The 23,511-nt window shown below is 43.0% G+C and overlaps 1 protein-coding gene across 5 annotated transcripts in view; it reads right to left on the bottom strand.

Annotated features, from left to right (window-relative positions):
• Nucleotides 1-23,511, bottom strand: part of CMIP (c-Maf inducing protein) — a 168,413-nt gene that overhangs the window by 5,601 nt on the left and 139,301 nt on the right. For 3 of the 5 annotated variants that reach the window (XM_077831130.1, XM_077831132.1, XM_077831134.1), the window contains 9 exons: nucleotides 12,740-12,805; nucleotides 11,631-11,657; nucleotides 11,157-11,205; nucleotides 9,539-9,664; nucleotides 6,265-6,381; nucleotides 4,519-4,659; nucleotides 3,458-3,505; nucleotides 2,524-2,670; nucleotides 523-628 (listed from right to left, as the gene is read on the bottom strand). In XM_077831130.1, the coding sequence (XP_077687256.1) occupies nucleotides 523-628; nucleotides 2,524-2,670; nucleotides 3,458-3,505; nucleotides 4,519-4,659; nucleotides 6,265-6,381; nucleotides 9,539-9,664; nucleotides 11,157-11,205; nucleotides 11,631-11,657; nucleotides 12,740-12,805 (827 nt within the window). The remainder of the gene's footprint in view (nucleotides 1-522; nucleotides 629-2,523; nucleotides 2,671-3,457; nucleotides 3,506-4,518; nucleotides 4,660-6,264; nucleotides 6,382-9,538; nucleotides 9,665-11,156; nucleotides 11,206-11,630; nucleotides 11,658-12,739; nucleotides 12,806-23,511) is intronic. The other 2 variants (XM_077831131.1, XM_077831133.1) reach the window with 1 other exon arrangement.

Genomic DNA, 23,511 nt, shown 5'->3' with positions numbered 1-23,511 from the left:
CTGAATGGCTAGTTCAGAGGTTCCTCCTTTTCTTATTTACCTCTAATGTTAACAAACTAAAGCTGGGGTCTCCCCTCCCAAAAACCACAGTCACAAAACATAGCGCGGGGAATATAAAATTGGTCACTTCCTGAGAGGCTGAGCTGCCCAACTGATTTATAATGCAGCGCCACATGTCACCTTGGCTTTGCCTTTCTCTCTCTGACTCTCCATAAGATCACACTCCCATCAACGGAGGTATACCCACAATGGAGAGTATTAAGGAAGCGGTGCAGGTCTAAGACCAGTGGACCTGAGCATAAGGTAGAGGTGAATTACTATTGGGGGGAGAGTCCCATGAGGGACACCAAATCCAGCACCTATGCCTGCAGGCTGGGGAGTTCCAGATCCCAGTTGTTACTACTTGTGCCAATGGAACGCCAAACCTGGACACCCACTGCCCTCTCTAATCATTGCACAGCACAGAAATCCTTGTCTTTGAACCCACACGAATTCCCCCTCGAGTGTATTTGGGTCACTTACAGCTCAGTGCCAGCAGCCCAGCATCTGTGACGGGAGTCTCACACAAGTTGAGCACTTGCAGCATGGTGAGGTGTTCAGAGAGAAGCCGCAAACCTGCATCTCCAAACTGCAGGGCACAAGCAAACTCCATTAAAAACAAGTAAAATATTGTTCTGCAAGTAACCTGGCTGGGTATGTGGAATATTCAGGGCTTGGTCTGCATAGGAGACTTCAAACACTTCCCCTCCATCCCACAAGATTTATTACAATCTCAGATGATGAACGAGAAGGGTGAAGGAAGTATTATCCACATTTCACAGGTGGGGAACAGAGAAATTAAGCCACCTGCTCAATGCCATAAACAAGTTTCTGGTAGAGCCACAATTTGAAAACAGATCTCCTGAGTTACAATCTACAAGGCCATTCCTTCACTGGATTGAATCCTTTGAAAATGTGCCCCTTATATTAGAGACTTCCCACGCTGTCTATATGACAGTGGTCCCCAACCTTTCTTGTGGGAATAGCATATTGCTATTCCCAGAAGACTGTGGCGGGCGCCTAACACCCCACCGCCGAAAAGCGGCAGCGGCAAGAAGTGCTGCCGCTGAGAAACGGCGATGCTTCTTGGCGGCCTTTCGGCGGCGGCGTGTCCTGCAGGCGCACAGAAATGCCCCAGCAGCTGCCATGGCACCCGCGGGCACCGCATTGGGGACCCCTGCTATATGAAATAGGCGTATGGCAGTCTCAGCCCAGTTCCTAACTGTATTACACCACAATTAGCATTAACTGGCTACTTTGGTGCCAGGAACAACGTAGTATAGGTAGGGCAATGGTCTTGTCGGCTCTGATCTCTGCTGTTTCTAAATTCTATGTTGATGGGCACACCAAGGTTGCACAAGATATTCAAAATCAAAGACAACATGGCTCCAAACTTGGGACCGCACGTTTCAACTTTAAAAAAAAAACAACCACCCCCCACAGGATTATTTCACCCCAAAATTTGTGGGTTTTTTTTTTTTGTGCAAGAGATCAGACTCCATGTCCAACAAAAATGAACTCATTTTGAGCAAGAGGCATCTCCAGAATTCACATATCAAAAGTCTGAACATTCTGGCGAGATATTTTGTCCAATTTTGCACAAAAAAGGGACATTTGTTGTTTGCAAATCTCCGTAGAACAAAGTGGCAAAAATGTTCATGTGAAATATTGAAGAAAAAGATTCACAAATTTTGCACCGCTACATTGGGAATCAATGCACTATTTCTGGTGAGCTCTACCATGGGGTGCTAATAGTGCAGGGACAAACTCTACTCAATATTGGACCAGGGAGACCAAAACCAGCATGGAATGTAAAGAAAAATAAAACCTTACTGTTAAATGTAGGGTAATTTATTTAATGAATTTGTCCTCATTCTGCTAACCAAAATCACCATCAGCTAATTGCAGTTTCCTCACATTTATTCATTATTTGATTTCTTTTCCTCCTCTGTTCTTGTTTTTTAAATGCTTGATTCATCACGATTCATGGATGATTCACTACAAGTAGTTTTAACATTATCTACCGACTGTTGCTGAGCTGTGATTGGTCAGATAAATGGCATGGAATTGTTTCTCTTTCCTAATTGAATGAAAGCACTAGCATTTCCGAAGCAAACACATTGATATCTATGATCTAAAATTTTGTTTCAACGAAGTCAGACTGGAGCATTCGAGCGTTGATAAGCAACAATCACTAAAGTGGTGTGATGTGACCAAAGGAAATTAATGTCAATGTCTGAAAATATTTGCAGAGGTTTTCACTGCAGTCCTTACCCCCTGAGATGACAATATGCCTTCTAAAATAAGGAAAACATGATTGACTAAATCATAAACCAGCTATAAAAACAGCAGAAAGGCAAACGCATTCTAAGGAGGCCTCTTCACACATCAGAACTCACGTTCTTCTCACAATGACATTAATTCTGAAATTGCAGGTTGTCAGCACTGCTTCCATCTCGGTGCTTCTGTCTGCAAAACACGTACCTGAGTTGACCACAGGTTCAGCTGCTTGAGCGAAGGCAGTTTGATGAGGTGCTCAGCACAGGCACTTGTTACATTGGTGAAGGCCAGGCTGAGGTTTTCCAAATTTCCAAAGGATCCCGAGCTTAATAACCGGGCCAGGTCTGCATCCTGAAAGCAAATATCAGTGTGATAAACAGGAGAATACTCAGTCTGCAATCATCTGCAGTAACCTGACTGATATGCTGGCCAGCAAGAGCTGCACAATTGTGCCGCATGTTTATAGCGATAAACAAGAACCACTCTGCATGGCTGCTTGTTTGGCAAAGAGCTGAACACTTGTGGCAGCATTGCCTCATAAACCCTTGGAAAATGAAACCAGCTGAGTCGAACATTACAACAAAATCTTCTTTGCAAGTGTATTATTATGGAAGCTGTGGGATTCATTGTCAGAGCAAATGCAGATTACCCCCGAGACCTGTTATTTACTCAGATCCGAAGTCTATTCCATTTCAAGTTCTAGGTCCCAATTCTGCTCAACTCAATTAACTGACTTCACTGGCATTAATCAAGGTGTACATCATTGCAGCCAACTGTGATTGTCTGTTTCAAACTTTCAAATGTAGAGTCCAGAATCAGACTTTCTGAAGTTTGCTTACGTTTTCTGTAAAATCCTGCCCTCAAATCCACACACCAGATTCTCCTGTAAATTCCAAATCTAGCGCGGATATGTATCTGACAATCTGAGCCGCACTTGTAGTGGCATTAAAAACTGCTGCACAGACCTGAAAGCGCAAGTTCCCCCTTACTTGGGGAATCCCCAGTGGAACGACTGCCCTTTAGACTGATAAAACTACTGGGGCCAATCTCTCCCCGTGCACCCTGTGACACTGGTACAGCAGCATGTCTGAAAAAGGAAAGACAATAGCTATTTTTGCTATTAGCAAGACTAACTTACTGTGGATTTGGACGGCAGGGTTAAACGTGTGGGACCACCTTTCCTTTGCTGTAACAGAGAACATACTTTGGTTACACAGGCCACTGTCCGCATTTCAGATCTCAACCAGAGTACAGCAAGTTTTTAGCCCTGCCCCAGTTCCTAGGTTTCTTGCCAGTCCTTCCACCGGCTTGCCTTGTTCTTCCAGGTGGACTGAATTTATTCTCGAAGCACGCAGCAGCAATGGAACAAAGACCAGTTGTTGGTGCTGAAGCCAGTTCCACGCGCAAGCAGTTGATGCTTTTCGGTGCAATCAGGCAATGCTCTGCCTGGGTTCCACAAGGCAATATGAGGTTAGTCTCATTGCTGAAATAACCCTGTGAAGCAGGGTTAAGAGGTAGGAACAGGGTGGGATTTTGCTGCAGGTCAGAGCATTCATTCTATTTTAGTATATCATTGTTAATCCAGGCAGGTTTTTTCTTTGGGGGGCAGAGGGGGAGAGAGCGCGCGAGCGAGCGTGTGTAAAAAAAGAGAGATAGGATATTAGGAAGGACCAAGAGGAATCACTGCAAAATGGACAAAATTCATTTCGAATTTGTAAATCTTGTGTTTAAAACCAGGAAATTCAACACAAGGAACTTGTTAACCAGCTTTAATGCTGCTTGAACTCGTCAGACCATTTGATTGGGTCCATCACCTGGGAACTGAACAAGTCACTAAAGCTGCATCCCAAAGATGATGACATGAAGGTCGAAGCACTTCAAAATACCAGGCTGTGCTGCAACCCAAATGCTACCAAAGGTAGCAGGATGTGACAATCAGACGTACAGTAAGATGTCACCATTGTTCTTTACGCTGACTGGAGACAGGCTATTGAATCTCATACAGGAGCATAACATGTGATCAAACTCACAGAGAAACATCACACTAGAGATACATGCAGAGTGAAATCCTCTGATTACAGTTCCCACTCTGCTGTTCACAGGGAACGTCACATCCTGATTGTCTTTCCTTTGCACCTCCATTTCTGGAGAGTCCAGGCTGCTATGTATTGTGGCAATATCATATGCAGGGTGACATACCAGTTCTTTTAATTCCCTCTGCCTGTCACACAGCTGTTCATACATTCTCTTTCCCACATCCGTGCTTTCCAGGGTAGAGATGATCTGGAGCTGCGTGTCATTGTTGTCGATGATGTTATATTCCAGCATCAAACACAGAATCTAGCAGTAGAACAAAAAAAGAAGATCACTCAGTGGGAGCTCTGCAGTTCATTTCTTCTGAATCTCTTGATTGTGGTGCGTATCCTGGGCTAGACAAGAACTACAGGGTGAAATTCTACAGTCTGCATTATTATGCAGGAGGTCAGCCTACGTGATGTTAATGGTCCCTTCGGGCCTTAAAATCTACAAATCCTAATTTACTGATGGTAAAGAATGGCTTTTGGTCTCTGAACACTTGACCTATCCATCCTACCCTCTACGTCTGTCCTCTTCAGTCAATCAATATCACATGGCAATTAAAAAACATAGCGTTTCTCTCCTGATCATTTTTGACTGGTTTTCTCTTTTTACCAAGATCTATTTAAAGATGTAAAATTCAAGCATCAGAAGAACTCAGGCAACATAGTATTCAACTTCATTCAGCAACTCCCCCACTATTAAAGGGATTAATGATAAATGGTAACAATACCTAAGGGCTCTTCTCCAGCATTTTTCACCAATAGCTCTCAAAGTGCTTTTACGAAGAGGTCAGTATCATTATGTCCCATATTAGAGATGGGGAAACTGAGGCATAGAGCAGTGACGTGACTTGCCCAAGGGCACCTAGTAGGGCACTGGCAGAGCTGGAAAGAGACCCCCCAGATCTGCTGAGTCCCAGTCAGCACTCTATCTACTGAGCACCACTGCCTCCTCTTTATACAGATACAATTAAAATTACCTAAAGTAAATGAAGCTAGTGAAGAACTAAAACTCCTTCTCCCTATTTAATCATTTCCTATTTCCCTCTGAACCAAAACATAAAGCCACATTTCCAAAGGAGCCTCCTCTAAAAGGCAGTCACAAAAATGACATGGCACACCTGTTAGTGTAAGACCAATATGCCACTCCATGCACTAAAAGTGCACGTTGGTGCAAACAAATGACAATTTCCAAGGCATGCTGGAATGCTACCTGGATGCTAATTTTGCAGGTGCAGTTTAAAATACTCTTTCAGAAAAAGTGTGACCCCATAAAATATATGATTAGCTACAAGAAATACAGGTTTCTTAACACTTGATGGAGATTACAGATGGAATTTGTATGTATAAAAGTTATGCCAGGCATCTGAATGACTTTAAAAGCTTCCATCCTGTCCTGCATTACTTATCTCCCCCTTCCATACACTGTTGAACTAGACATCAGCCTCTTCAAGGATTGGCTGTGCTGGTTCCCTAACCCTCACAACTCCTCTCTGTCTTTGTCTGTCCTATTCTACACAGCCATTGAAATTTCTGTCATTTCTTGATTCAAAAGCACATAACATCCTGGTACCTCTGACTGACTACAGTGAACTGCTGGGAAGAAAACATCCTTCCAAAAGCATCAGCAGCCACCGTTCATGTATCTCATACTCATAATAGTGGCAAAACAATATTTCACGGCAACCACATAATCAAAAGAAACAGAACATCCCCTCAATAGCGTTTCATTTGACTATACAATCGCTTTAAAGTTGGCCTAATGCTTCTATAATCCCAGTAGATCTTATTCTGGAAGAGGCAGCAAAGGATTCCGATGCTATTTATTGCCCACAAAACATATTTGAGTGGTTATTCTAGGAATTACCTCCACCATGGTCTGGTTGCCCCTCAGAGCCAGTAGCATGCAGGGACCAAGTTTGTTTTCAGCCAGCGAAAGCAGGAACTTTTTTGTCTTATAACAAGACCCCATTAAAATATGAACCTGTGTAGGAGAGAAGAGAGGGAGAGATTAGAGAAGTAATGTGGATGCCCATAAAACAGTCAAAGAGCCACATCCCATCTACCGCAAAGGAAATTGGATCAGTCAGTACCATGACAAAGAGCTTGCAATATTTCAATAACTTCACTGTGAAGAAGGCCACCTTTGCATTCTTCTTGAACGATCCCTTGATCGCTCTTTGATTTCAATGGGACTAATTCACGGAGAAAGGTGCTACCCAGCATGAGTCATGGGAGCAGATTCTGGCCCTTAGTGAATACAGGTTTAATGAAGGAGCTGAACTGACAGTACAGGAAAAGTCCTCCAATTATCCAAGGACAGGTGGGCAGTGGCAGTCCAGCCTTCCTCACAGAGCCTTGATCTGGAGGGACAGGAGAGTAGCCCAAATGCAGCTTTCATGCTCATTTGTAACTCAGTTTGTCTTCTGGGAAGGCCAATAAGGAAGCTGGGTGAAGTGCTGGGGTGGTATTGGCAATCAACCAATTTCACAGAGGCCACTGGATCGCTGCTGATGGCATGTGGTTCGTACTGCTGACCTAGTTGGATGAGAGCCTCTGAGCGAGGCGGGTAAGTCTTTGTGACAAGGGGCACCACCACCCGTTCCCTGGAACAAGAGGTTAGCCTATCAGAGTGGCTGCTTGGAAAACTGGGGGTGTGCTTGTACGAAAGGAATACCTTGGGAAGGCAGGGTTCCCCCCAAGAAGTCACAGGAGTGAGCTGAGACAGAAGCTGGGAAACTTCCATTTCCTTTCCCATTCACGAGACATTGTCTTGCTTTCTCTTCACCCATTTTTTTTCCCCTTGAAGAAAAGACTTCACTGAGCCACTCTTCGTTCTTTTCTGCTGAGTCATTCCGCCCGCTCACAGACTCCATATTCTACGGCCAATCCCGGAGCCGTGACATCACAACATACGTGGAAATTGTATTCCTGGCATAAAACTAAGTCACCTGTGAAATTCAGTCAAGAAACTGGACTCTTCTCATAGAAGAGAATGGCAAAGACCTTATTCTAATTCCAAGGCGTCTTGGAATGGAGGAGTGGGGGAGTTCTTGCTCACCATGGCACTGCAAATAGAATGCTATTTAGAAATCATGCATGAGCTTCTTTGCAAAACAGCGTGTGGCCTTTTACAACTTCTCCTGAGCCAGGCTGACACTGGGCAAAGCATGCAGTGAGAGCTGCATCTCTCTGGAACTAACAGCATGGCTATTCTACAACAGATAGAGCATTTCTACACAATGGCTACCTAACACCATATTGCATAAGACTGAAGGAAAATTTGGATGTGTGTACGCGCGCAAAGAATACTATGGAGCAGATGGCGGACAAATGGGGTTTGAGGTATGATTTCTGTACAGACTCCATATAGGGTATGGCCACAGAATCTTATGGCCTTAGATGTTTTAGAGGAGATCCATGTTATAAGCTTTGCCCCAGGCCTCATGAAATTCCTCATTGCTACCATGGTATTGGACTCTGCTAGAGAAGAGCTGAAACCTCATGGAAAACACTGAAAATTATTCTACAGCTGAGAACATTCTGCACACAGAGTAGATCATATACTACTGTATCTTTTTTCATCCCTCATTTTATTATCACCAGGGACTTTAACAAAGATAAATTAACAAAGGATCATTGTTTCTTAAGCGTTGATTCGCTGCCGCTGTCTGTAAGCAAGGTGCTCTCCGAGCCAAAAGGTTCTCATTTTCAGGCAAATGTCCTTATTAATATTTTTTTTTAAGAGCAGAAAAAAATACTGAAACGCTAAGGTTAAAGTCAGAACAAGATTTTTTTCAAGCTTTACAGTGAGTCATTCATCGCTCTTTAAATATTTATCAATATCCTTTTAAAAGTGCCCAGGCTATGCCATATTGCTATGGGCTAGCGGCATCATGCTTTCTCATGCTACCTTGGGCTTGTCAATGCCATGCAGTCACATAGCTCCCTCAAGAGCAATGATTCAGTTTTAACAAAGACAGGGATTAGGACTTGCAAGGACAGAACACAGAAGAGAAAAAGCTAAGTTGTGACCAGGATCCGGTTCACAATTAGCAGATCAGCTTGAGTTTCAGTGACTACAGATAGGCACATAGGTACTTACATCACCCAAGAGGATCATTTTCAAAAATGCCTATGGGACTTAAGCTCCTAAATTAGTGACAGATCACGGTCAGATCTGAGTGCCTCACAAACTGTAACACAGGTCTCCTCACAACAGGAAGCGAGGAAGGAATGTCTCCCCTTTTACCTTACACATTGGACACAGAGGGATGTAAACTGCTCACATGGGGAGTCTATGGCAGAGCCAGGAAATGAACTCGGGTCTCGTGTGTCCATTGCCAGGATTCCTAACAGAAACCGGCAGAGTAACATTGCTGTTCTCCAATTGCATTCCCCAGAAGAAAACGGAATATGAAAACGTGTCGATAGAGAAGAGACACTAGACAGAAATCTTAACATGTGTGTGTAAATATTAGTTCACATGTTTCAGTTTTGTTGAAAATCCACAGTAACCTACAATCCTCAGACTGAAAGCTTTGGGAGTGGATGTCAAGAACAAAATCCCTTCAGGTGACCATATTTTACTGACAAACAGATCATTAATGGTGATCACCACCCCAAGGGGGTTTTGGGGGCGGGATGGGTGTGATACCAATAAAATAAATGGGTTAAATTTTCAAAAATGAGAATGCAAATTCAGTTATTTGCATGTGCAAGAAAATCTGTCTGACTTTTACTGTGGAAGTGCCTGTCTGTGCCATACAAATGCTCAGTCTGCATGTGCAAAAGTGTGGATGACACTCCTGCATTGTGTGAGACAGCATCCACTTCTGAAAATGTAGCTCCTAACTACCTTTGAAAAACACACGCTTCTATTTGTTTTAAGGCCGTGTAGAGGGATCTTATTTAATGATCTATAAACACTACGTGTATGGCTTTCTTATTAACATACAAGCCAAATTGCCATTGTAAGTGAGAACAATGGATTAAAACTGGTTTTATGAAGATTTGGATTTACTGGTTAGACACTGATAGTTCACAGTGTCATAATTTTGCAAGACAGGGACAAAGCAAATAAAGCTACTTATCACCAGCTACATATTGGCTAAAGACTACAAAGAAATTACTAAACTCACGTTATTGCAGACACGTACCATACTGGCAAATAGTTCTCCATCGTCATCACAGGCCACTCCCCCAGGACTGTATAGCTGGAACCAGCCATCTTTGCCAGCCCGCACACTCAGCAAACACGAGTGGACCTGAGAGACAAAGCAAAGACACTTGGAAGGTTAGGGTTACCTCCAATATTCTCAGCACATCCAGCATATTACCCAGCATCCCCAGAGCAGCCACTCCACAAAGCAGGGGGATTCCTCTTTTGGTGTTAATATTATTATTTACAGAGCTGCAAGCCACTCATTGTTTTTGCATCACTCAACAGAATCAACACTTGAACAAGGAGTGGAACTCTATCAATGCTGGCCAAACAGCCCTTTTCATTTCCTTCACACAAAGCCCAAAATGGCATTAATCTAGAGCAGCTCCACTAGAAAACAAAAGGCTTAAATTCCTCAGCTCCCTCACCACTCCATGTGTGTCTTAGTTTCTGGGGTGGCAGACTGTGGCTTCCTCATTCTACTTACAAAAGTCTGTTATTCTTTCTGCTGCTATGAAACTTCACCAGGTGCAAGGGGGAAAGCCCAGGAAAGAGACTACAGCAGAGACAGAGAAGGCAGAAACTGGGCAGAAGAATTGGCCCAAACAACTGGCAGTTACTCATCCAAATTTGGCTCTGCACATGCCACTGCCATTGTAGTTTCTCTTATATCTAGCTCTATGGTCTTTAAGAAGAGTCCTCCCACTTCTTGGACTCTGATGCATTAGAGCAAGCAGTCCCTCTTGTGATTTTCTCTTTTCAATGGGCATAGCTTTATTTCAGGTTTTTGGTGAGGGGGAGATGAAGCGAATTATCTTGCATTTGGGTATAATAATAATCTTGGGCCAAATTCATCAGTGGTGTAATTCTACAGAAGTCAATGGAGTTACACTAGAGTGGTAGGTTTGATCAGAGAGTCGAAAAAAAATCTGAATGCCAAAAATTCTCAGCACGGACAACAATGCAAGTTCCAACTTGCTCCTTGCCTGCAGTTCTGTGGTAGTTTTTTTCCCTGCATGCTGATATAGAAGATTAATGGAGATGAGAGGCCCTGTCTGAATCAGCTTCAGCTGACTACGTTAAACCAGTTACATATGTGGCTGTGAAGCCGTCAGCCATCAAGACACAAGAGCTATGCACTGATTCCAGGAATACCCTCCTTTGTTCATGAGAACAAAGTCACTGGCACACAACAAAACTGAAACGCAGCTAAACAAAAACTTGTTGTTTTGTAAATCACAGGATCCAGAGCTTGCTGCTTCCCTGTTCTCAACAGACGAGGAAGAGCCTGAGGGAGCATACAGCAAATAGGAAAATAATTCTTGCTGGTTGCATTTTACTGCAAAGCAGTGACATCATCAACTAATTTCTGCCACAGAAGATGGAGGTCATGTTTATATACAAGGCAAGAAGCCATCTATCATACTGCAGCCTATATCCTGAATGCATTTTGGCTCTCTAGGTGATCCAAGGGCAGCAGACCGAGAACTACACAGTGCTTTGGCACCTGTACTGCTTCATGCAGGAACGTTTTGACAAGTGCACTCACGATCCCTTTGATTACTATGCTGCTTAAACTGGAAAAAGAGACTCACTTCTTGTCTTGGGTCTTCCGCAAATCTTTGAATCACATATTTCAACTCCCTAAAAAAAAAAAAAAGAAAAAAGGATGAAAGCCAACAGTTGATTGGTTGCAGAATTCACACAGGAGTCACATTTCTTGTGGGTTACACTTTAAATTTATATATTTGCAGTTTAGAGAGAAATAAATGGAACAGCATTCCCAAGAAGTAGGTGGTCTAAAAGTGATAGTGCCTATTTAAAATAGGCTTGGAAAGCTTTTGATGATGCACAGTGACATACTATCAGTATCAAATGTCTTTAGTCCATGGACTTTTGCAGCCGCAGTAAATTACAAAGTAAACCACATAACTTTATTACTAACAGAACATACGCTCAGACCATCACAGACAAAAATATTGGAGACAAGACACCAATCGACCCATCCTTGCTAGTGCTGACTTGGTTTTGGTATCACAGAAAGGCATTTTAAAGAAACAAACACTTACTTTGTGAATTTCTCATGTGCGAGAGCCCTGCAATTAAAAACAGAAAGGTCTGAGAATTTGATTGATTGATTTTTGCAATTCTTACACAACACATTCCATAAACACGCAAAGCAGCTGCAGCCCACATTGCATAAAAGGGACTATACTGCGGACACAGACCAAGGTAGAAAACCCCCTTCATTTAACAATTATGAAAAGCTAATAGCACAGGGACAAATCCAGTCATTTTTACTCAGTCTTTATTTAGACAAAATTTCCATCAACTTCAACGGGAGGTTCACGTCAGCGGAAAGAGAGTAAAGGACTTCACAGTTTGGCCACTGAACTTAGAGTTGTAAACAGAATTTTGGCTCCCTTAAAGGCCCAGGTGTGTTCTTTAATTGCACTGCAAGGCCCGGTCACAACTAATTAGTGTCGCACATCAGTAAGGCAACTGTTGGTCATTTTGTAAAGTGCCTTGCATCATGGTACTGAGTTATACTCCCCCTGGGGAACTTCAGGAAGACTGACTCAGGCAAATGATGCCACTGTTTCCTATTTCCCAAGCCATGCCATAGCTCAGGTAGCCTGGTCCAGAGGAGTTGGACCTTGTTGCTTCAAGGCATTGGGCCACTGGGGGATGTGATAAGCTAGCAAAATTGTACAATTATAGGCTGTAATGTTCACCCTTGGAGATCTACATTTTATAAACACTAGTGCTCATTAATAGGTTTCCAAGGGAGCTTGGCTGCTCCTTAAGTGGCAGGGCAGCTTCTTCTTTCTACCAAAACACCGTAATACAAACAATTTAAGTCTTGATCACGTGGATGAAACGTCCTTGGATAGTCAGTCATGCGTTTCCTCCTCCCCACTACAACTTCACCCTCCCCACCTTAGTGTATCAAATTACTCATTCTTCTCCAGAATGGTCTTGGAAAAAAGGGGAGAGGGACACAGGGCCAGGAAAACTTTATGCCTCTTTTTCTGTGGCCACATGGCATACGTTCCACTGGACTTTTCCAAAGTACAAGTTCTCCGGTGCAACAAGGTTTAACAGACTGTAAAGATTGCACCATCAAACAACCACACCAACAGGGATCTCAGTAAACAATCTGGTGCTGTGAACTTACTCCTTGGGAAACGGGATAGGTTGAAGCAAGCTGGCCAGAGCTGGTCTCCAGTCATCATAGTCTGACCTAGGAGAGGAACATTGTTATTAGCACCAAGATGTTTTAATACAGACTGTCAGCAGTTGGTTCAATGAGTCAGAAGTCATTTACTGTAAGCAGCAGCAATTTCTCTGCTTTATTGACGCACTCTAATGATCTAGGGTGACATTTTCCCGTTTCATTTTCAGCATGTTCTCCGGCATGGCACAATAAATCACATATTTACAATGAAATGCTGAGACCTGACCTCCAGAGACCTCCTCCATGTCACCTTAAAGATGTGAGTTGTTTACGAGACCTTCTAACATTTAATTGCTAGGTAATATTTTCATCTAACTTTGAACTGCAGTTACCAAGCCATTATTATTTACAACTCCACTCTGAACTTTAATCAGACCCTTTTTTTTTTTTTTTTTTATGGTGGAGGAATGAGCCAGATTACAAAGCTGCCATCACATTTGCCCTACAAGTACCAAGTGCAATTTTACGGCCTGCTTCATAAAACAATTACATATCGTTAACTTGAGATTTCTGTGAACTTCACTTGGTGCGCACTCACAACTCATTAGACCCTTTTTTCTTCCGCCTCTCAGAGGTGGCCACTCCATTATACAACAAAGTGGCACGGAATCAATGGAATAAAAGGGCAAACCAAACTCTCTGCTCCAGAATGGAAAGTATGCCCAAAGAAAAAGAAATTAAAACCTTCGGCACATGGGAAAGGTGCCATTCAAACCAGACAAGGACCAAGGGCTAATTTAGATCAGGGGTCTGCAACCTTTTAGAAGTGGAGTACCAAGTCTTCATTTATTCACTTTAATTTAAGGTTTCGCATGCCAGTAATGCATTTTAACGTTTTTAGAAGGTCTCTCTCTATAAGTCAATATATTATATAACTAAACTATTGTTGTATGTAAAGTAAACAAGGTTTTCAAAACGTTTAAGAAGCTTCGTTTAAAATTAAATTAAAATGCTGATCTTACGCCGCCGGCCTGCTCAGCCTGCTGCCAGCCTGGGGTTCCATTCACCTAGGCCGGCAGCAGGCTGAGCGGGGCCTGCTGCCGGGACCCCGGCTGGCAAGGGGCCGGCAACCAGAACCCCAGACTGGCAGCGGGCAGAGCGGGGCTGGCGTCCAGGACCCCAGACCAGCAGTGGGCTGAGCGGCTCCGTCTGCCAGCTGGGGTTCCGTCCGCCAGCTCCTGTCAGCCAGGGTCCTGGCTGCTGGCCCTGCTCAGCCCGCTGCCGGTCTGGGATCCCTGCCCTGCCCACATAGAATGGGTACCTACCTTCTCCCTGGTTCTAGCCCATTCTCTTCCTCTCTCTCTGCACTGAGCTGAGGGCGGGAGTGCACTGAGCACAGGGCTGGGGGTGAAGGAGCAGGCTGGGGGTTGGGGTGTAGGGTCTGGCCAGGAGCTAGAATGAGGGAGGGGGCTCAGGGTTGTGGCAGGAGGTTTGGGTGTGGAGTACTTACCTGGGCAGCTCCCATTTGGTGTGAGGGGTGCAGGGGGAATGTGGGTGTGTGTGTGTGCAGGAGTTCCAGTTTGGTTCTCAGGGTTGGGGTGGGAATATGGGGGGGTGTGCAAGAGTCAGGGCACGGGGGGGGCTGGGGGCGTGTGAGGAGGTTGCAGGAGTCAGGGCAGAGGGCTGGGGACATGTGTGGGGGTGCTGGAGTCAGGGCTGGGGTCGTGCGTGGATGCAGGGGTCAGGGCAGAGGGCTGGGTGTGTGTGAGGGGGGTGCAGGGGTCAGGGCAGAAGGCTGGGGTGTGTGTGCCCGGCCTGGGTTTGGCAGCGGGCTGAGCAGGGCCAGTGGCTAGGACCCGGCAGGCAGCAGCGTGCCATTAAAAATCGGCTCATGTGCAGTCTTTGGCACGTGTGCCATAGGTTGCCGACCCGATTTAGATCATGAAAGGGAAAAGACAGCATTGTCATTTTCCAGAGACATTATTTTTTGCACAGATACATTTTGTTTTGAAAATACTTCAGCAGTGTTGTCTGGGGAGAGGGTAGGCGAGGATAGCAAAAGAGGGTGGAGGACAAGAGATCTATTTAAGTTGAGCCCACACACAAAAAGGGAAAGAATTCACAAATGGAAATATCTCCCCTCTGTAAAACATTAGCAGGATGTATCTGCTACTTGATTCATTTTATTTTCATCTTCAATGTCTGTAGACATAGTTGACCATATCTGAGGTGCCTTCCAAAGGAGGATGTTCATGTGAACTGGGCTAGAGGGAATGATCGGCTTCAAGTGTAAGTGTACTTTACTGGAAAGCCAATTCCCTCAATCCGCCCACAAGGTGGGAACCGCTCGAATGGATGGGTCAATAGGGAAAAGCAGGGAAGGTACATTTTGTATGAATAATACTCCGCGCCCTTTCATCAAAGGATCTCAAACATTAATTAATTAATTAACTAGGCCCCACAACACGCTGTGCAAAGAGTATTACTACAACCATTCTATAACCATTTACAGATGAGTCAGATGAAGCAAAGAGAATGTAAGTGATTTGACAAGTCTGTGGCAGAACTGGGAATAGAACCCAAGAGTCCTGATGCCCAGTTCTCTGTCCTAAATACTAACACTCCCACTTATTAATAGTAAGAAGTCCAGGAGCTCATGGCCGAAACATAGGCTGCTTCCAAGCTAAGCTCTTAATATGAGACAAACACTGTGGAAGATCTAAAAAAGATAGCGTAGGAAAGATTTTAGCTCTTCCTAGCACTGTTACCTTTCAGATTTGGTTTAAAAGCTAGGAGACTAGGGACTCCAGCTTCATTTCAAACTTGGCACAAGATTATGACGTCTCTTCAGAGATGAACAAAGCGTAATGTTCTCGGATGTGCATCATGTACTGATAGCACTAACATCGCACTCAGTTAAGAGACAACAAACAGAAGAACCCACTCAATAGTTATAAAAAGAGCAGAAGCGGTTCTGTCCCAGAGAAAAGAAAATATAGACAAGTGCTGTGTCCAAACGCCCTAGCAGCCTTCCCTAGTGGAGCCAAGTCAACCCAACACATATAAAACAGATTTTCCATAATCTTTCAGATACGCAGTTTAACAGACAGTAAAATCCAGTCCACTAAACATCAATGATGCAAAGAAGATCTGCATGCATGAATATCAGATTATTAAACAACAATGTAAGGAGCTGATGAAATCCCAACTCAAGACAATCAAAATGATCAAATTAAGGGAGGAAAATAAACAGACAAGAATATGACGACTCCAGCTCACCGAAAACCTGGGGTCCCTTTCTGCTACAGCTTCCAGTTCTTTAGAGCAACAAACACCACACAACCCCTTGGGATTCTGAAGGCATAGAAAGCTCACAGATGAGTGATCCAAGAGCACTGTGAGCTAGGATAGTCCCATATCCTAGTGGTCTCTCTTCCACCCTACCATGTAGGAGACCTGGGTTTGATTCCCACTTTCGGCACATTTCCATCAGATGACGTGTGTAACTCAGTGAGGGAACATGACAAGGAAAGGCACACATTTTTGGTTCCTGTACTCCAGAGAGCAGCCTGCTTTTTCATGATCATATAATCAGGTAGCAAATCTACATTGTGAGCAGCTCCTCCTAGCAGGCAAAGGGTCTCAAATACTGTGGCCAACATAGAGTTTCGGGACATGATTTAGAGATCCCCCCCATCAAGAAACAGTAAAATAAATTGGTGTAAGGTGTCAGCATGAGAAAGGAGGTCAGTTAAGCACATAATGTGGCATTGTCCAGGCAGATAACCCCTAACTCAGTTTTCTCCAGGACTCTAAACAAACAACAGTCGAGAATCCTGGCTATGTCCTCTAATAAATTCAACTTATTACCCTCTTGTTATCTTTAGTACTTGAGGCACAAAGCAAATCTCATGTCAAGCTATGGTGCTCTGCAACAGAAAGCCTCAGGTCTATGCCAGTGATTCTAAAAGGCATCAGGCCTGATCTTGCCCTCTGTCACACTAGTGTAAATCAGGAGCAACTCCACTGAAGTCAGAGAAGTTACACTCGTGTACAACCGGTGTGAGACCAGAATCAAGCCCACTGCAGCTACAGTACTCTTTGAGCTTTCATTAACAGAGTTTCTTCCTTAAGACACACAGCACTTTTGTGGACTGTGAGCACAGCTCTCAGCACTGCCAGTTTTACAGACACTAGGCAAGAGTAGCACCGAGCCAGCTCCATTATGTGCTTCAGAGGAGCAGGTCCTAAAGAAGGAATTCTTTAAAGCAGCAGCTTTGGTTCTCCATCATCTCCATGTAGGAGTTAATGTCTTAAAATGTAATAGCACCTGGGGATGGGCCTGCCTGGAAGCATGACTGGTGGTAATGCAAGAAAAACGCTGCACTGACACAGACCCTTTCATTAGAGAATCTCCAGGCCCTTTAAGCAAAGAAATATTAATTAAACCTCACAACAGGCCTGTGAGATATTATCCTTGTTCTAAAAATGAGTAAACTTAGGCACAAATAGGTTAAGCAAAACACATCCGGGCAGTAGCAGTCAGGATTTAATCTTGGGAGTCCTGTGTGCTCTAACCACTAGACCTCTGTATAAGACAGACAACGCCAAACACCTACCTCCTGGGCACAGCCATTTATTCACAGTTGCAATTCATATTCCATCTGCAGCTACATTTTGAAAATTACTGTCACTGGGTCTACGACGTGCTCCCAAATAGCTTTGAGATTAAATACAGTAAAACCTCAGAGTTACGAACTGACCGGTCAACTGCACAGCTCATTTGGAACCAGAAATACACAGTTAGGCAGCAGCAGAGGTTCTACTGTACGTATATTGTTGATGTTTAGGTGCAGTGCAACCAACTAGAAAAGTGATCCTTTAAACCAGGAGACAGACCATTGCCAAAAGACCATTGCCAAAAGCATTCAAGGCTTCTTCAATACACATTTGAGTTAAGCACCTAAAGATCTTTCCCAACATAAGCTTAAAAGCTTAAACCTACTTTGAGGTTTAATATGTGAAGTCACTGTGACATCTCAGGTTAAGTTTTACACTGTGGAAATCCTTTCTTGTGCAATCTGGAGAGTTGTGATTAGGAATAATATGCACTAATCAATTTTTTTTGGCTGATCTTCAAAAGAAATTGGGAGGAGGAAAAAAGCAGCTTATTAAAGGGGAAGTGAGAGTGAGACATTGCAGACAGAGTCATGCAGAAATCTGAGACTCTCTATATTAAAGCAGGGATGTTATCTACTTCAAGCAGCACATGTCATTTGTGGAGGAAGGTCTATGAGGAACATTAGTAATAAACCAGATTCCATTTTAAACACCAGGAAAAAAGAAAACTACCTTAAGTGAACTATTTAGAGTTTGGACACAGAAGTGTAATCCGAACATGGAATACAGAAGTGTAATCTGAACATGGAATCTTGTCATGCATCTAGTCTCCTTTTCTGGTCACTCTTGAGAATTAGTTGTATCAGCCAATTCATGACCACGGAAACATGAAATAAACGCTGCAGAAAAATAACAAGATGAAAACTAAAACTTATTAGAAGCCTCCAGGAGTGGTCTCATTCTCCTCACACCAACTCCTTCTTCAAATACATTCTCACTCTCTACAGATCCCGTCAGGTTATTGCACTCACAAGGTTGATTTTTTCATTTTTTGGTCCCTGAAAAGCTCTGAAGCCCTGTTGGACAAGTCAGGGCTGTTTAAAACAGGAAAAAGGAAGGGAGTTGGGAGTATCTCTGGTTGAATGTTAACAAGAGGCCACAGCAGGGGAGGCACAGTGCACAAAGATACAGAAGGCATAATGAAAAGTGCATATGACAAAATTTCCCATGTAGCTGTTCAGTGGTTGCTGAACTGAAAGCTCCAACTCACTAATCACAAGCCTTTAATCCCATGGAGGGCCTTTGCGAGAAAGCAGCCCCAGTGCAGCCATTATTCAGGATTTCAGTTTAAAATCCCAAATCAGGCAAAAATTAATGTCAGGATTGTGTGTTACTGAGCGTGAAGCTATCTGCAGAGTCCATGGAAAGCTAGGGACAGACTGGGTATCAAGGTGCTAAACGTGTGAAGGCTGTCAGAGTGACCACTTGCCATTGCAAACAATGTAACTTACCCAGAAAACTGTCTCTCTCTCAGTCCAGAATGGTAGCCACCAATAATAATTAAATAATCTCTGCCTAAACTGCATTTGACTTAGGGCCATCACAATCATCTGCCTGCAGACATAATACATTTTCCTTTCCAGGTATCACCTTTCACCAAAATGAAAATCTGCCCACATGTCATATGCAGCGCAAACAATCCAAAACATATTAGCAGCCCAGGGCAACCCTGATAAACATGACATCAGAGAATCTGCTTGGAATATTCAGGGCATGGTGCTGACCTATTGGGGAATGCAGAGGAGGCTGGGGAAGCTGCAGTGCATGTGTGCAGTAAGAGAACCTGGAGTTTGGGGCAGTGTGGATCCACACATGGACTGGAACTTCAGGGCGGAAATCATTTTCACTGGGCACTCGCTTGGGCCAGTAAGAAATGCTGCTGCCATTGTCTGAAAAAGGAGCTGGAAGTCTCTTATGCTCAGCATTGTTGTTTTAAAGGCAAATGTAGTGCTGCTGGATTGACAGCTTTGGAGAGCGAAGTCCTCTAATGTTCCCAGCAGATACAAAGCTCAAATAGCAGCAATGTAAGTTTCTCCAGGCATCTCTGCCGCTGGACTTAACTCTGTCCTGTACTTACCTACAGGCATAGCCCACATCGAGAGATATTTGGGGCCTCTTTTAGGTTCCGAAAGCACCTAGCACATTGTGGACAGCAACGGAAACAAATAATAACAAAGAGGAAAGATGGCCACAGGAAAATTCACAAGCACCGTCCGTGGCTGCTGCCTCTCCTAGTGGATTCTGCTCTTGCAACTGGGTTAGCCGCTATTTTAACTTACATATTAGCCTGACTGACAACAGTAGATGTCTCCAGATATGAATTGGGGAACACATTTTTCTTTTTTCCTTTGTAACATAATTGCTTATATACCCTAAAAGGTAAGAGAACTCCCACATAATCTGAAGACTAAGCAATCCTGGAGACCCTTGCATACATGTGCCACCTGCAAGTGGTGCCCCAGTGAGTGAGGCTGCAGGCAGCCTTTCCTCTGCTGTGGATGTACAGATCTCAACATGTGAACTTAAATCAGTCAGCTGAAGTTGAGAGGCAGCCAAATTTGTCAGCAGATGTTTCCCTCCTTACAGGTTTGCAACTGGGAGAAGACCTTGCTGACATTATGCTGGAAATTTGCTCCATGTGGAAGAAACATTTTACTGTACAGGAAACTCTTCAGTGTATGGGAATCATCATCACTTAAACCAGGCACTGGACAGTGGCAGGCAGCTCTCGGATGCTCTAACTGAATATTCTCAACCGCAAATTTTCAATCAATTTACCATAGATTCAAAGTAAAAAATTAAGACTATTTGTCTTTCAAAAAAGGGGGAGGCGGGTTGGCTGGTATTGATGATATCATCAACGTCCAGGATCTGTGGGAGTCTATTTGACACTGAGTTTGAACCATCACGAAGAGGACAAAAAGCATATTTGTATTCCAGGTTAGAATACAGCTTCTTTAAAATCTGTCCAGACTATTCCTCATCTTCCAATACAAGTCAAACAATTAGTATAGGTTTTTCTTTTGTATGATGATGATGGAAATCATCAACCATTCCTGGTTCTATCACAGTCATCTCAATGTGGATGACAAAACTGAACTTGGTTAGAGATGAATTTTGTCAAACAGGTGCTCAAGCTTCTGTGTTGCAGAAGTATGAGTTATTCTAGAGGTTACTGAATAGCATTAAATTTTAATAGCTCAAAGGTTCTTTGATTCAAAACTGCCAAGTGTTCAGGAGAAAGAAGAACAGGAAATGTCCTCTACTGAAGATATTGTTAAGGATTCTTATTTGTGAGACTTTGAATAATTAAAATTAGCCTAAATAGATTACTCCCTGACGCCCTAAATTAATTATATAGTCATTAAATAAATAATGACTGTTATTGCAGGTAGAACTTCCTAGTTCAGGACGGGTTTGGGAAAACACCCAGAATGACTGAGGGACATTAACTCGCAACTTTGTTAGTGGTCTCAGTAGAGAGGAGGGGCTGAATGGGAATAGAAGGGCATTGGAACTAGGTTAAAAGCAGTGCCTTTTGTGTCAGGACCAGGACATACTGGCAAGGCAGTCAGAGGAAACTTGCACTGATTTTCCTGTACCCATTGGTGATGTGCTGTACTCATTTTGTGGACTTGGGTCTCCAGGGTGGCCAATTACACACACACACACAAACACCCCCCCCCCAGCCATAATGGCTCCCCATCCCCACTGTTTCAGTTGAGGAGCTTGTTGAAAATACTTGTGGATCATGTCACAAACTGTATATTAATGTACAGTATGTAATGAAATCATAGTTCTCCGTACAAGACTTGAGATTGATGCAGATGCTTCATATGGGTAACCTGAGAGTTGGAGGTAAACCACAAGGAAGAACATGCCCGTTAGTGAATGTGTTTATAAAATCTGTGTCAGCTGCATGATGAAACGAAAACAATAAAACAATCAATGCTTAATGAGAAAAATGAGTAGCGCCCAAGATAGCGTTGGGACTGGGAGTTCATGGTGTTTGTGGAAAGTATCAAGAGTCAAGGGGACTGGGATGAATATGAGGTATGTCTCATGCATTACCTACGCACACACAGACTCTCAAGGTACCATGTAAACCAAAGCCAAATGCTGTGTTGATCGAACACTAACTTTTCTAAGGGGCAGGAAAGAGGAGTCTAGTCAAAGAGGAACCTACTCAAAACTTTGTATTAAAGCAGCTTGCTGCTAAAAAGGAGAATGACAGCTCCATCTTGGATTTAACTTGCCTTGCCAATAAATTGTATAGCCCATATTTTCAGGCTCTGTCTGCATAGAATCAAAGTGTGCGATGTCTGCATGTATACATGCAAATGTGGTTACGGCATACACAAAACATACTCGTGCATTTTTATAATTCTGAAAATGTGGCCCTCTGCTGGCTCTTGTTTTTAGGAAGTCCTCAGTCATCACATTTTGATTTATTTAATTCCAGGGAGTACATATTGAAATCTTGCCCACTTATTTAATGAAACTCTGGCCTCGCTGACGTCAGTGAAAAAACTCCCATTGACTTTGGCAGAGTCAGGATTTCATCCACAATGCCTTGTAACCCAAACATCTCAAATCTCAGTTATTTACCCCTCACAACACCTTGTATTATTAAAACATTAAAAATGGGGAAACTTTAGTGGTTTTCCCAGCACCACTTTCATTTATTTATGAGCACGAATTCGATCTAGTTGGTATTACTGAAACCTGGTGGGCTGATCTGCATGATTTACACGTTAAAAATCAAATGGTTATAACCTATTTAGGAAGGACCGAGTGGGCAAAAGGGGAGGCAGAGTGGCACTCTATGTCAGCAATGGGATTATCTGTTTCCCAGACACAGAAGAAAATGATCCTGAATGTTACACATCAATGTGCTAACAGATAAAGCACAAGATGCGATATTAGTTAATGTCTGCTACAGACCATCAAATCATACTGGGGAACAGGATGACCACCTCTTTACACACCTATTTATAATGTGCAGGGGGGAAAAAGCTGTGTAATCATGAGGGATTTCAATTTGAGTGACATATGCTGGAGGTCTCATGCTGCCAGCAATAAAACATCCTTGACATTTCTAAACATTATAGATGACAATTTCCTAACTCAAAAAGTGTTGCAGCTAACAGGGTAATTCTATATTAGACTATTTCTTGACAGATAAAGAGAAACTGATCACAGAAATAGACATTGATAATAGCTTAGGTACAAGTGATCACGACTTGATCACATTTATAATGTGTAAACAGAATAAAATCCAGACCAGTAATAAATAAATAAATTATATACATTTGGTGCTTTAAAAGGGCCAATTTCACAAAGCTGAAAATAGTTATGAGCAAGATCAGCTGGGAGGAAGAGTTTAATCAGAAAAATGTGAATGATAATTGGGAATTGTTTAGGAACACTTTGTGGGTTTTTTGGATGTCTAGCAATCGAACAAGGAGGCTGTACTGATTTAAAAAAGAAAAAAGACCTTGTCAGAGAGGAAATGAAAGCAGCTATAAAAATAAAAAAATGACAGTAAGGAAGAGTTTTTAAAGTATATTTGGAGCAAAAAAAATTCCTAACAATGGTATTGCTCCATTATTAGATGGAAATGGTAGAATTATCAATAATAATGCAGAAAAGGCAGCATTGTTCAATAAATATTTCTGTTCTGTATTTGTGAAAACACAGATGATATAGTCAAGTCATTTATGCTAACATTCTTCCCATTCCACTAGCATCTCAGGAGGATGCTAAACAGCAGCCAGTAAAGTTAGACATTTTAAAATCATCAGGTACAGATAACTTGCATCAAAGAGGTTTAAATGACCTGGCTGAGGAGCTTGCTGGATCATTACTGTTGAATTTCAATCCAGGAGCTTGCTGGATCATTACTGTTGAACACTGGGAAAGTTCCAGAAGACTGACAGAAAGCTAATATCATACCAATATTTAAAAAGGGTAAACAGGATAACTTGGGTTATTATAGGCCTGTCAATCTGACATTGATCCCAGGGCAAAATAATGGATCAGCTGATATGAGATTAAATCAACAACAAATTAAAGGATGGTAATATAATGAA

This window comes from Eretmochelys imbricata, chromosome 12, assembly GCF_965152235.1.
Source record: "Eretmochelys imbricata isolate rEreImb1 chromosome 12, rEreImb1.hap1, whole genome shotgun sequence".
NCBI lineage: Eukaryota > Metazoa > Chordata > Testudines > Cheloniidae > Eretmochelys > Eretmochelys imbricata.
The sequence above is the reverse complement of the archived record's forward strand: the minus strand, read 5'-3'. Positions and strand labels throughout refer to the sequence as shown.